Source organism: Salvelinus alpinus, chromosome 7 (assembly GCF_045679555.1).
Source record: "Salvelinus alpinus chromosome 7, SLU_Salpinus.1, whole genome shotgun sequence".
In the NCBI taxonomy this organism is placed as follows: domain Eukaryota; kingdom Metazoa; phylum Chordata; class Actinopteri; order Salmoniformes; family Salmonidae; genus Salvelinus; species Salvelinus alpinus.
This window is the reverse complement of record NC_092092.1, coordinates 45453189-45466323: the sequence shown is the minus strand read 5'-3', so window position 1 is coordinate 45466323 and position 13135 is coordinate 45453189. Positions and strand designations below refer to the sequence as shown.

Here is a 13135-nt window from a genome sequence, read left to right as displayed (position 1 = left end):
GTAGCCTCGGAGTTTGTTGCAATAGCCCTGTGTATGGTAGATCTGTCCTTTAGTTTAGCACATAGTTTAACACATACCTCAGTGTTAGTCTAGGGCTTTTGATTGCTACTTACAGCTATTTTCACTCACATATATAGTACACTATAATCTTAATTCCTACCCTCAGATGTCCACAGACTAACCCATCTTTCCCAGTACACTACAATTTTACTGTCATTTTGCAATATATCCTTCTATTTTACTGTGATGTGTTACGCGGGTCTTGAACAATCATAGCTGCTGTAGGCCTATATGCAAATAGTCATTGCCTTATATGGATCTGTGCATTCACTTTGAACTGGACTGTTGTTTACAGCATGAGTAGATGTGCTTGTTTTGTGATCAAAATGAGAGCTGCATGTAACCACCTGTGTACATTTGTTCATAAATGAATGTCTTAAAGTAATGATGGACTGTCGTTTCTCTTTGCTTATTTGAACTGTTCTTGCCATAATATGGACATGGTCTTTTACCAAATAGGGCTATATTCTGTATACCACCCCTACCTTGTCACAACACAACTGATTGGCTCAAATGCATTAAAAAGGAAAGAAATATCACACATTAACTTTTAACAAGGCACACCTGTTAATTGAAATGCATTCCAGGTGACTACCTCATGAAGCTGTTGAGAGAATGCCAAGAGTGTACAAAGCTGTCATTAAGGCGAAGGGTGGCTACATTGAAGAATCTTAAATATAAAATATATATTTGATTTGTTTACCACTTTTTTGGTTACTACATGATTCCATATGTGTTATTTCATAGTTTTGATGTCTTCACTATTATTCTACACTGTAGAAAATATTAACAATAAATAAAAACTCTTGAATGAGTATGTGTGTTCACACTTTTGACTGGTACTGTATATACACACAAAAGTAAGTGGATTTGGCTTTTTCAGCCATACCGTTGCTGACAGGTGTATAAAATCGAGGACACAGCCATTCAATCTCCATAGACAAACATTGGACATAGAATGGCCTTACTGAAGAGTTCAGTGAATTTCAACGTGGCACCGTCATAGGATGCCACCTCTCCAACAAATCAGTTTGTCAAAAAAAATTCTGTGCTGTTATTGTGAAGTGGAAACGTCTAGGAGCAACAGCGGCTCAGCCGCAAAGTAGCAGGCCACACAAGCTCACAGAACTGGACCACCAAGTGCTGACACTCCCTGCCCGAATGCATAGTGCCAACTGTAAAGTTTGGTAGAGGAGGAATAACGGTCTGGGACTGTTTTTCATGGTTCAGGCTAGGCCCCTTAGTTCCAGTGAAGGGAAATCTTTACACTACAGCATACAATTACATTCTAGACAATTCTGTGCTTCCAACTTTGTGGCAAACATTTGGGGAAGGCCCTTTCCTGTTTCAGGAAAGCAAGTCCATACAGAAATGGTTTGTTGAGATCGATGTGGAAGAACTTGACTGGACTGCACAGAGCGCTGACATCAACCTGATCGAACACTTTTGGGATGAATTAGAACGCCGAATGCGAGCCAGGCCTAATCGCCCAACATCAGTGTCCGACCTCACCAATGCTCTTCTGGCTAAATGGAAGCATGTCCCCACAGCAACGTTCCAACATCTAGTGGAAAGCCTTCACAGAAGAGTAGAGGCTGTTATAGCAGCAAAGGGTGGACCAGCTCCATTTTAATGCCCATGATTTTGGAATGAGATGTTCAACAAGCAGTTGTCCACATACTTTTGGTCATGTAGTGCTTTTTTGTGTGTGTGTTTTGTACAATAAAAAAAAACATACATAGAAAAAAAATATAAACAACTTAACATTTACATATATACATTTCCACAAACATTAATGACATCACACTTGCTCAGTCCCACATTCTCACCCTATCCACACCCAATGATGTTTCTAATACTTGTAAGACTCTGCCCCATATGATTTCAAATTGTGTTATGTTGTAGCCAGATTCCTTTCGATATTTAAACAATAAAGCACTTGATTCTTCCATTTTATTAATGTTGCATTATCATTTGACTTCCAGTATTGATGTAATAGCTTCTTCATCAACTCTCATGCAGCGAAGTTGTCAAACGTCTCAACCTTAAGCGAAACTGATACATTGGACTATTTGTTCTAGTCATTTTAATCCATTAATATTTTTTTGGTTTGTGCTGTGTTTGGCGCATATCAATGGAGTGCAATGTGCAACATGACGGCTGATCACCGATGCGCACACACACACACACACACACACACACACACACACACACACACACACACACACACACACACACACACACACACACACAAAATGAGTGGGGTTTGAAGAAATGACATTTAAGTGGAGTGGTAGCCAGACTGGCTGTGGAAGGAATGACAGCCTCTGATTGCACCTTGCGATAAATTAATCCTCATTGTGTTGTTGCAGATAGTACCTCAGGAAATGGCAGAGAATTGCTTCTGGATCAAAGTCAAAGACGAGAAGTTTGAGAACCAAGACCTTTTTGCCCAGCTCTCCCTCAGCTTTTCCTCCAGGACCAAAGGTAAGCAGGCCCCATTAGGCCTCTCCACTCCTTTACTAATGAATATACACACACACACACTTTGGTTTGGCCACCCGGCTCTGGGAAACCAAGTGGCTTTGATCTCCAGACACTTTAGGAAACAATTTGTCTCTGTGAAATGTTGATTATCGTTAAAACCATCCTCCTTTTCTTGTGTCTTTGAACATTCCGGCTGTGGATGGTTGTGTGTTGAAATCTCTCTGAGCCAATTAGGGTTGTGTGTCAGGGTTTCGTAGCTGGAGATACAGTAGGGATTCTTTGTATTTGTTGAGTGACTTTCGGTGTGTGTGTGTGTGTGTGTGCACGTGATGAAAATTACTCCCACACAATGTGAATTCTTGCAAAAAAAAGTTAAATGTTATTTCATTTCTCTGTGTAGGTGTATTTATGCGTTTGCATATATCTTTGTGTGTTTGTATGCATGTGTGTGACTGAACTGAGGACAGTCACACTTGACTTGGCACAGCCTTTTCCAGTCCAGTAGATGCTCCTCCAAAGGGAGACCCAGTGAAGGAAGCTCTGGGAGTTTATCACATCCAGACTACCTAACTTGCTGATGAATAACACAAGCCGAAGGAAAGCGAGTTTGTTTTTTGAGGGAGAGGTTGTGTGGTGGTTGTAATTCCTGCCCTAGTGGGAGCGTAGGGGTAAACTGAAGGACCTCTGTCATACAGAACTGGAATCACAGGTCTTCTCTGAGTTGCTGGGTGTGATGACTTCCAGGGTCAAGTAACGGAATTGGAATTGAATTAGACTGTTTGGACTCAAAATGCAATGTTCAATATTTGTACATTTCCCAGTACAGTGGAGTGAATGCACATAGTCTAAAATATTACGGTAGGATGTCAATCTTCTTTCCTATATTTCTTGTATAGCTATGCAATCTGAACAATGACATGATCAGCCTGAAAGCCTGAGAGAATTTCATTAAAATGGGAATTTGTGGAATTGTTGGGGATAATATTGGAATTGGGAATTTAATTCTTGGAATTGACCTAACATTGCAATTCAGAGGAATTTAATTATTTCTGAATTCTAAGACTGACCTGTAATTTGAATTGAATTAAATGGAATTTACAGGGAGAGTTGAATTAGAAATTAATTTGTGAAATTGACCCCAATCCTGTTGACTATCCGTGTCTCCTCACTGTCTGTCAGGACACAAGCCAGACTGTTGGCATTTCTCCTCTCCTCTCTTCTCTGCTCCTCCTCTCCGCTCCTACTCTACTCCTCTCCCCTCCTTTCCTCTCCACTCCTTCTCTCCCCTGAAGACTACATAACAAAACTAATCTCTCTGGTGCTCCATGAAATAAACAGCAATGTAGCCCTTAAGCTGGGATGTGATTGGCTGGCACAATGCAGACGGAGAGAATAATAGCGGGAACGAGGGAGCAAATTTAGCTGGGCTTAATGAAGCAAAAGGTAAAGGCCAAGAGCCATGTCACTGCTCTCTCTGCAGGAGAGACGACAAGACACAGGCTGAATCCCAAATCACCACCTTCCCCTTGCCCCTCCATTGATACGTTTACCCGCACCACCGCCATTTGCACAAGTGTCCCAAAGCTGAGGGAGTGAAAATTATCAAGGGCGTAGGTGCTAATTAGACCCTCAGATGGCCACTTCGACTGAGCCAACAAGGTTGCAGGTTTCAGAGCCAAGTGCTATCCCTGACACGCACTGCAATATGTTTGCGCTATTTCATACAAAAGAATGGATCGGCGTGCCTAATTATATGCATTGTGCATTTGTTTGTCTGATTTCCAGACTTGGCACGTAATTAAATGTTTAACTGTTACTGAGGTTTATATTTTTTTAAACAATTTGTTATTTTGATTTTCATGCTCACATTTAAAAGTGGAACATGAATTGCGTCATTCAAGTCTGGAGTCTGTCCCTAAGTTGATGGGTTTATTGATCCCATCACCACCCTTTGGAATTCAACCTCTGAGTTTCGTCAGCAACACATGACAACGGAGGGCCCTCAGAGCGAGTTGGTAGGGGCGAGGGGGTAGTTTGGGATTCACCGACTGTCTGTTCTTCCGCAGTTCCTCTGCTCTTCAGCAACGCCTGAAAACATCCACAGGGTCTTAAAGAGAGAGAGAGAGAAAAATAGGTGTTTTTGCTTTGTTCTCTGCCATTTGCTTGGTTTTTAACATGGCATCAGCAAGGGAGGAAGAGATCACAAGAACATAACACGCAAACAAGGAAACAATAGCGTTCCGGTGGAGAAACATGGTTACTAATTTACACCAGCAATAATTAATAGTAGCTTTTGTGTGCTGCACTTGTCTGTTCTTTCAGAAGTGTAATTCCTATCCATTTTCACCTCGGACAAACAAGGGATACAGATCCTGCAAAAAAACAAAAAAAACAATACTTATTAATACAATATTATGCAATATTTATTACTGTATTCCATTTTCTTTTAATTTGCATTTTCTCTTCAATTTACATTCTTATAGTTGTTATGTTTCCTTTATTTGCGTTTTACAGGGTCCTAAGAAGCGTAACTCTGCTTTACATTTCTTTTCAGTGTCTTTTTCAAATTCAAATTCTTCCTCATACATGTAACAGTCGGGTTCTATAGGTAAGCTCTGCGTTCCCGCAGGCAGCTTCGAAAGGCTTAGCTGGATCCCTATCAATTACGCCCGCAGCATGTTCACCGATTCAGCTCTTTTCCCTCTATTGTTGAAACAGAACACGATACACTCATGAATGAAAAATGCTGTTTAATGTTTGATATCCTGAGTACCGTTCTCTTTTTTTTCTTTTTAAGACATAGTTAAAAGCGGGTGAAAACGCCTTTGACGTGCGATGGTATCGCGGAGGGGAGCGATAGTATTTTACAAAAAAACGAGATGCACCCATTGTTTTATTTTTTTTATTTTTTACCTTCACTTTACAATAGGAATCATTTTAACTCATGAGATCTAAGAATTTCTTAGAGTAAGATGTGCTTTAACATGTTACTGTTATGCAGCCTTTGACAAAGAGCCTGACCCCATTTCTATACCGACTATTCATCTTTGGATTCCCAGAAGCACAGTGTTGACAATAACACGTGACACACATTTTTTCTGGTTGAGCTTCCTGTACCAGATGGAGAGTATTATTTTTCTAGAGTGTGAGGTGATGCCTGGGAAGGGGAATTAGTTCACAAGGCCTCACCGTCTTACCATATTACCAAAGACTATAAATCCTCCCAGCAAACCTACCAAACAAGTTCCTACTCGAAACCAACTTAATATATCTGGAAAATCTGCAACCTTTATTTTTCTGGTTGGTTTTTCTCGTACTCTTTTTTTCCACATTCCTCCTTCCCCCCCATCTTGGCTGGAGTATTTATAACTAAAGCACGCGTCATCATGAAAGATGAGGCAAACAGGTGTAAATGTGTTCCCTGGCACCTGGAACTGCCCTGGGAAAATGGTGCAAAAAGGCTTCTGTTTAACTCGCCGTTCCTTGGGAGTCACACTTGTTACTCACATTGTCTGAAAACAACACCCGCTGAAAAAATGCCTCACTCTTTTACGAGCCGTGCCGTTTAATTGGTTTTAACAAGAAAGGGGAAACCATAATCAACAGGGATTTACAGCTTTGCTTCTAGCCTCTTAAGATGATCAGATTCCTACTGTATTTCCAATTATGGCTACCTTTCTGCAGTAACAGCCAACATCCTAGCAACAACGCTGGAAGCCGGCAGTGTTGTCAGAGGGGCCTGCTGATAGCAGAGTTGCTGAATATAAGGTCTAGTCTGTTTACATTGCTTTAAATTTCATTTCCTCACCGAAACTGTAGATGTTGCCTGACTGCGGAGATGGTAATGCGTGGGCCTATTATCCTTTGGATTCTAAGGCCCATCTTCACTTCTGTGGATCGACCTGATCTCCCAAGGAAGAGGAAGGGAAGTGATACTTTGTACAGTGTTACAGCAAGGTCACCCGCCCTCATAACCTGCTAAGGAGACCCTTATTGCCCATCATCTCCTACCAAGAATGAGAGAGTGGAGGTCAATAATTGTCCATCCCCATCAAAGCTGCTGCCCCCAAACAACCCCTTCTCTCTGCCAGGCCAGACCTTGCTGCAACACTGGGGGAAATGTGTCCACTAGGGTCTATTTGTTCTGGCTTATTTAAATCGGCTCCGGAGAGCAGAGCAACTCCTCACTTCATTGTATTGCTATTTGGTTTCCCTTGTAGAACTGGTAGTTTGGCTTTTCCCTCCTCCCTCACTCATTCTTCCCTTCCCTCTATCATTCTCTCTTTTCTTTACCCCGGAGTCCCTTCACTTGGTGGTATCAATCAGCGGTTCTGCCGGTGTTCAGCTCCTGGGATCAAATCAGATGTACTTGTGGTTTGAGCGCCTAGCACGGCCTGCTGCATTTGAAAAGCAATTCTGTCGGCCAGGCTTTTCAGTTCTGTTTGAAATAAGATTGATGTTGGCAAACTTCTTCAACCTGCGCTCTCCTAATAGCGTTTCTCCATTGCCAACTGCGCCTGCTACACACACAGAGGGCATATGCCTTGATGTAATGATGACATGTGTTTGAGGCTTCCGAATGTTCAGAGAAGACCCCACTGCTTTTAATCAGTGTGTGGCAGCAACAAAACTAAGAGAGTGAAACCATCCTGAACAAAACAACTAAAGTAGCATAACACTTAAATGACAAGCCTGGTCTACTGCACACGTGTGAAACTCATTCCACAGAGGGCTGTGTGTCTGCGGGCTTTCGCTCCTCCCTTGTACTTGATTGATGAATTAAGGTTATTAATTAGTAAAGAACTCCCAGCACCTGGTTGTCTAGGTCATAATTGAAAGGAAAAAAACAAAAACTTGCAGACACTAGGCCCTCCATGGAATGATTTTGACACCACAGGTCAACTGTATTTCAAATCTTGTCAATATTGATACATATTTTTCAGCATATGCTTTATTCCGTGTAAATGTACCTTATTTGTACAAAACAGAATATGACTATAAATATTACACTTATTTAAGAAGGTTGATGGAGAAAAGGCTTGACCTCGCTACTTGTCTCTTGCGTCATTTTCCCCAATCCTACTGCACTTCTTAATCTCTAGTGTAGTGTAGCATAGAGTGGATCGATGGCTGTGTACACTAAGTGGTCTGTAAGTAGGGGTCCCTCCTTATTGCGCTACACTAGCGGTTCTACTGATAAACCTAATGAAGATGTATGTCAATAATTGGGTTGTTAGCTGGCCCAGCCATAATTCTCAGGGAGGAGCCTGGCGGCTGTGCTCGACCCCTCTGATCAAGTTCACCGGCCCCTCCCTCTCCCAGCATGCCTCTATGTTAATGATGGCGAGGCTGCTAATGAGCCCGGCACTCCATCCAGTGCCCACCCGCGGAGACCAGGGAGAGAGAGTGTCATGGTCTACAGGTCGAGAAATGACTGTTTGGGTTCAGCCAAGCTATTAAAATCCCATCTGAACATAATTAAACTAAGGTCTTAGATTTCTTTTTGGAAGTGTGTTCACAAGGAAGCTGTCGTTGATGGAGGCTCGCTGTGAATTTCTTCCCTGATGGACATTTGCTGCAGTAAAAGTGTCTTAACATCATCGCAGATCACATGTGCAATGGTGTTTCCAATTTGATAAACATTAATTTACAATTGCTGGGAGAAAGAAAAGCCACGTTGACAGTGAATATGCCTGCCAACCCAACACACTCCAAACTGTGAAACCCACGTTCCAGCCAAAATCGCAAAAGGTTATTATTTTGTGTAATATCTCTGTGTGCGTGGATATATTACCAATTTTGTGCAGAGTTTGTCCTGCTAACCCTCTCCCTCTTCTATTATCCACCTCTGCTCTGGTGTCCTGCTCTTTCTTAGCTTTAGCAATAATGCTCAATTCCCATTTCCAGAAAGCAAGCCGGCATTAATGCTTGTAAAGGTCAGCTCTAAAAGACCACGACCAAACCCCAGAGTCCTGAAGGCAACTCTGGCCGGGGCTCCACCATTTATCATCCAGGATTTGATCATATCCCTCAGCTCTCCTCCCAACCAGATTCATCTCCCATTAGAACCTTGTGTCGCTCCCGCCCATGGCGATGCACACCAACCACTAGCCGAGCCACAAACCCTGCTACAAAGCCCTAGCAGCGGGATGGTAATGACACTGCTGCAGCGCTGGTAATGATGGAATCAGCGGGGGTTTAGGCGGCTGCCTGACTGCCCTAATAAGTTCCCTAATACCTTTGTTACACCCAGGCTGACCCAGTACCCTGATCAAAGGTGCTCATGCGTGGCAAAGGCTCCTCCGAGGATACCAAGCCTCCCTTCAAACTTTTCTGCAGTATTTCTAAACAGGAAGGGCGGCTTCCGTCAACTGTGAGGCCCATGTCCAGTAGCCGCACACACAGTCAGACTCCCCTGGTGAGCTATAATAGGCAATGCCAGTGCTGTTCTCTATTGGGCTGTTGCTTCAAACCAGGAAAGGGGGCTTCCGCCAAGTCACAAAGATCCCTGTCCAGTAACCGCACACACAAACTCCCCATCCCCTGAGGAGAATGGCCAAAATGGGTAGTACCTCTGGTTCACTATTGGGCTGTTGCTTCAGGGTCACCCAGCAACAATGGGAATCATACAATGCATCTATTGTAGTTGAGCTATATTACACTCTCAGACAAAATATTAGACTTATAATTGTGAAGGAAGTTCTACTTTTCATCCCATCGACTCCAGACGTCTAGATGATAATTGTAACCCTCTGAGAAGCCGGTTACTGAGCGAAGCGACACATCCCTTGACCGTCATCAGAATGTGTGTCTCCTTAGACACCGATAATGTAATAAAGGCTGCTGGCAAATTAGTCAGATGCTCTGTTCCATAGACACGATGTTTGTGCCCAGTCTAGATCATATTAACAGCAGAGCATGGGAGTACGATGATAAAGGAATCATTTGATAACCGCTGTGTTGAAGATGTTGGGAACAGGGGTTTGATTGTGATGGTTCACTGTGCCTCCCTGAGGATGAGGTTGTTTATTGCCAGAGCTGCCCAAGTCTTTATGTTTCTCCTCCCTTCCCTTCTCTCTCTCGAAATCACCATCCTGTCCCCCCTTGCACCGCTCCAGAAACCCGCTCATCCTTGGACCTCTCATTTACCATCTGGAGTTGAGGTTGCCCAGTCTCATAGACACGCACGCATGCACGCACGCACACTCTCTCACGGCAGTGCTCTTGCCCAAACAAGATCACAAGTGAGTTTGGCGTACACTTCTCTGATAAACCACCACACTTTCTGCAAAAGGAGAGGTTTGCTTCTTCCCCTGCCAAAATGTGTGGCTAAACCAAGACCCCATTTATGCTCCATTGAATTTGGAGATGCACATAATTATATTCAGCAAAACTGCCTTGCAGATAATCAAATGTGGTGTTAATATGAAAAATCTGACTTCCAGGGCCTTCGTTGCCGCCTGATGGCACATTTCAGAATGGGAGCCATTTGTCTAATTGCTCTCGAGCACCAGGACAATTTGTCTTAATAAAGCAAAATGCAACCCTATGCTAATTTCCCTCTGTTTGGGGGCAACCATTTTCCTTACTCATCCTTCCACAGTTTTTATAAATCGCATATGAGTGAAATGAGCTCCTTAAATATTAATGTCTTGTAATTGGTTTATTGTACATTAGCTAGGCCACAGGGGGTGACCTGGATCGAGAGGCGAGTCAAGGCGGCTGTTATTCCCAGCTCGTTCCTGACCGTTTTCCACTTCATATCGCCTCCCCGCAATGTCCCACTGACTTTAATCTTCTCTGCTCAGATGAGGGCTGTTTAAGACTGTTCTGGGTAACTACTGTATACTTTAACTTTAAGCCCCCCTCAACTCCAAATATTGGCCTGTTTAATAGCTGCCTGCTAAGAGACTCCAACCTACGTCCTGCTAGCTTTATTTGCCTTCAGGTGTACTTTGCGTTGCAACATTCATCCAACGAGAAGTGCTGACTTTAATAACGTTTACTGTGTGGGTGTGCACGTGTGTATGTATTGTATGTGTGCATTTGAAAGTGAAGCCAGTCCATCAGACCTGGTCTTCTGCCTCTTTAGTGTATTACATAGACCTCAAATTGCCAGTCTGCATTCAAAGCTTTCCTCAAGAGGTCTGTTTATATTATCCAGGTACATGGGCTTTGTCCTGTTAATGTTGCACAAGACAAGTCTCTACTTGGCAACAATCGCTCCCATTTTCTTAATACATTCACTTGAAGGAGTGTACTTGCAATTGTGCTTTCCCATGGACTTATATCCTACCTGAGATCAGTGACAAGTTACAACCACTTACCTGTATCATATACCCCACATTTTGGAGTCTGATCTTTATTCATAACGTTATAAATGACCAAAGAACTGGTAATGATCACGGTGAGGAGGTACTCCAGAGTTTAAGTGACTCAGCTAGCCTTGAATTGATCTAAATACATTCACTGAGATAAACTGTAATTTGTCCACTGGTAGAGTTACTTTGCAGTCTTTTGTGGATTTCAGAAATAATTCAGCTAAAGTTGCTAAGTTAAGACTTTTCTTACAAATAATGTGTATTTGTTTGAAACCAATCAGTACATAATTTGCTCTAAAATGCTCTAGAATATTCACACTAGTATGCAAGAGGTTAATAACTAATTAATTAAAAGAAATCCATTTGGAGTGGTGGTAACAATTTAGCAGTGCCACTGCTATTTGAATATAGGGGAAACCCTGATGGGTACTCAGGCATTGATATATTTTGTTTTACTCAACCAATGCCTGTTGTATATTCTCAACTAGGCCTCTAACATGGTTTGTTTTTTGACACATTGTGGCGAGTGGTGTATCGGTCAAAGGCACTGCATCTCAGTGCTAGAGGTGTCACTACATACCCTGGTTCGATTCCAGGTTGTATCACAACCGGCCGTGATTGGGAGTGCCATAGGGCGGCGCACAATTGGCCCAGCGTAGTCCGGGTTAGGGTTTGGTTGGGGTAGGCCATCATTGTAAATAAGAATTTGTTCTATACTGACTTGCCTAGTTAAAAACAACTCGACCACCTCTTGTATTTCATATCTGTACTTAAATGTACACCGATTTCAGCATATCAGTGTGGTTACTGAAATGACAGCCAGTAATTTGCCTGGGTATTGTTTTATCTCAATTGGACACTTTTTTTCACTGACCCAAATCATATTGGATCCAATTGCAGGTTGACTCTAGTTTCCAAATCAAAAAGGTGCATAGAGGCCACGGCTCCCCCCCGTCATCCCCTCTCCTCTGCACAATCCAGGCCCAGAGTTTGTGACATGTTATCATGTTAAATTTGTCTTTAGGGCTCTCGGGTGGAATTGGTTTGGGTCCACAAGTGTCCACAACAGGCCAAACTGCCTGGATAGGTAAGGGGAGAGAGGCCAGGGAGGAAGGGGCGAGGTGACAACGGGGGAAAAGTGTCTCCAGCCTCAAGTGTCGGTCGGTGAGCCCTGGGTAAACAATCAGAGCGCACCGTGTTCAAGATGGTGCCTCTCTGAAAAAAACTATGTTGACTTCTCCTAGCCCACAACCTGGCGAATTACTAAATAGTCGGAAAGTGCTTCTTCTCCAGAGCCAATGAGAACAGAAGAGAGACAAGAGAGGGAGAAGAGAAGGGGGGACTTGTAAGAGATGGCCGCTGTCTCTTTAATCAGATGGTGTTTCCAAAAGACAACCAACCTCAGAGGACAGAGAAGGAAAGACATGTGTGAGAATTGAAGGGAAAGAAATGGAAAGAAAAGACTGAGTGCGAGATGGAGAGAGATGGAGAGGTGTATGACCGAGAGAGCCATTTTAACCTGTACCCTCACTGTCCAGAAGACTGGGCAGCTCGGCACAGGATGTGCATGCTCTCTCCACTGCACTTTTAACAGATTCCCTTCGGGGCGCACAGGCCGCTACACTGATTGCTGTGATCCCTCCCTCCTCTCTCTTTCTTTCTCTCTCTGTCTCCCTCCACATACCACAGCTGTTTCAATCACTCAGTCTGAATGCTTGGGAGAGTTCTCTTTCATTCGACCTGATATGTCTCCTCTGAATTCCCTCCTTGCTGGTGATGGAAGGATGGACTCACTTACAGAAAAGAGAGCTGCTTTTAAAACCGGTGACATTTTATTTTTTCAACTTTTCGCTTAATATGCCACATATCCTCAATAGCTCCCCAAAGCATTCTGACAGCCCAGTATCTCCTCTTTCTTTTTGACTGGCGATTCTTTTTTTTACTTCACACCTTCCTTGATTTTCAGCTATTTGTAGATGGTGTAGATGGTGACGCATTTTAATGGTGCAAGGTGGAGAGATTTAAAAAAAAGTTGGGTTGTAGTCTTTGCATATAACAGTATAACGGGGATGGCTGGTTATAGAATCCCATAAACCGACAAGTGATGATTGAACGCACAGCGGCCCCAAATGAGTCTCCTGTAAACGGGAGCCGTTATTTTAATGATGTTTCGGGACATTTAAAAAAAAAAATTGACCCTATCTTTAGAGCTGTAAACAAACACTAAGGGATCATGGCGAGTGAGGCCCCTCGGGGCAGCGTGGAGC

At 43.1% G+C, this 13135-nt stretch overlaps 1 protein-coding gene across 4 annotated transcripts in view; it reads left to right on the top strand.

The window, feature by feature from the left end:
* The window catches only part of LOC139580189 (protein diaphanous homolog 2-like), a 643765-nt gene that overhangs the window by 234302 nt on the left and 396328 nt on the right, over positions 1-13135 (top strand). For all 4 annotated transcript variants that reach the window (XM_071408766.1, XM_071408767.1, XM_071408768.1 and 1 more), the window contains one exon: positions 2433-2547. In XM_071408766.1, the coding sequence (XP_071264867.1) occupies positions 2433-2547 (115 nt within the window). The remainder of the gene's footprint in view (positions 1-2432; positions 2548-13135) is intronic.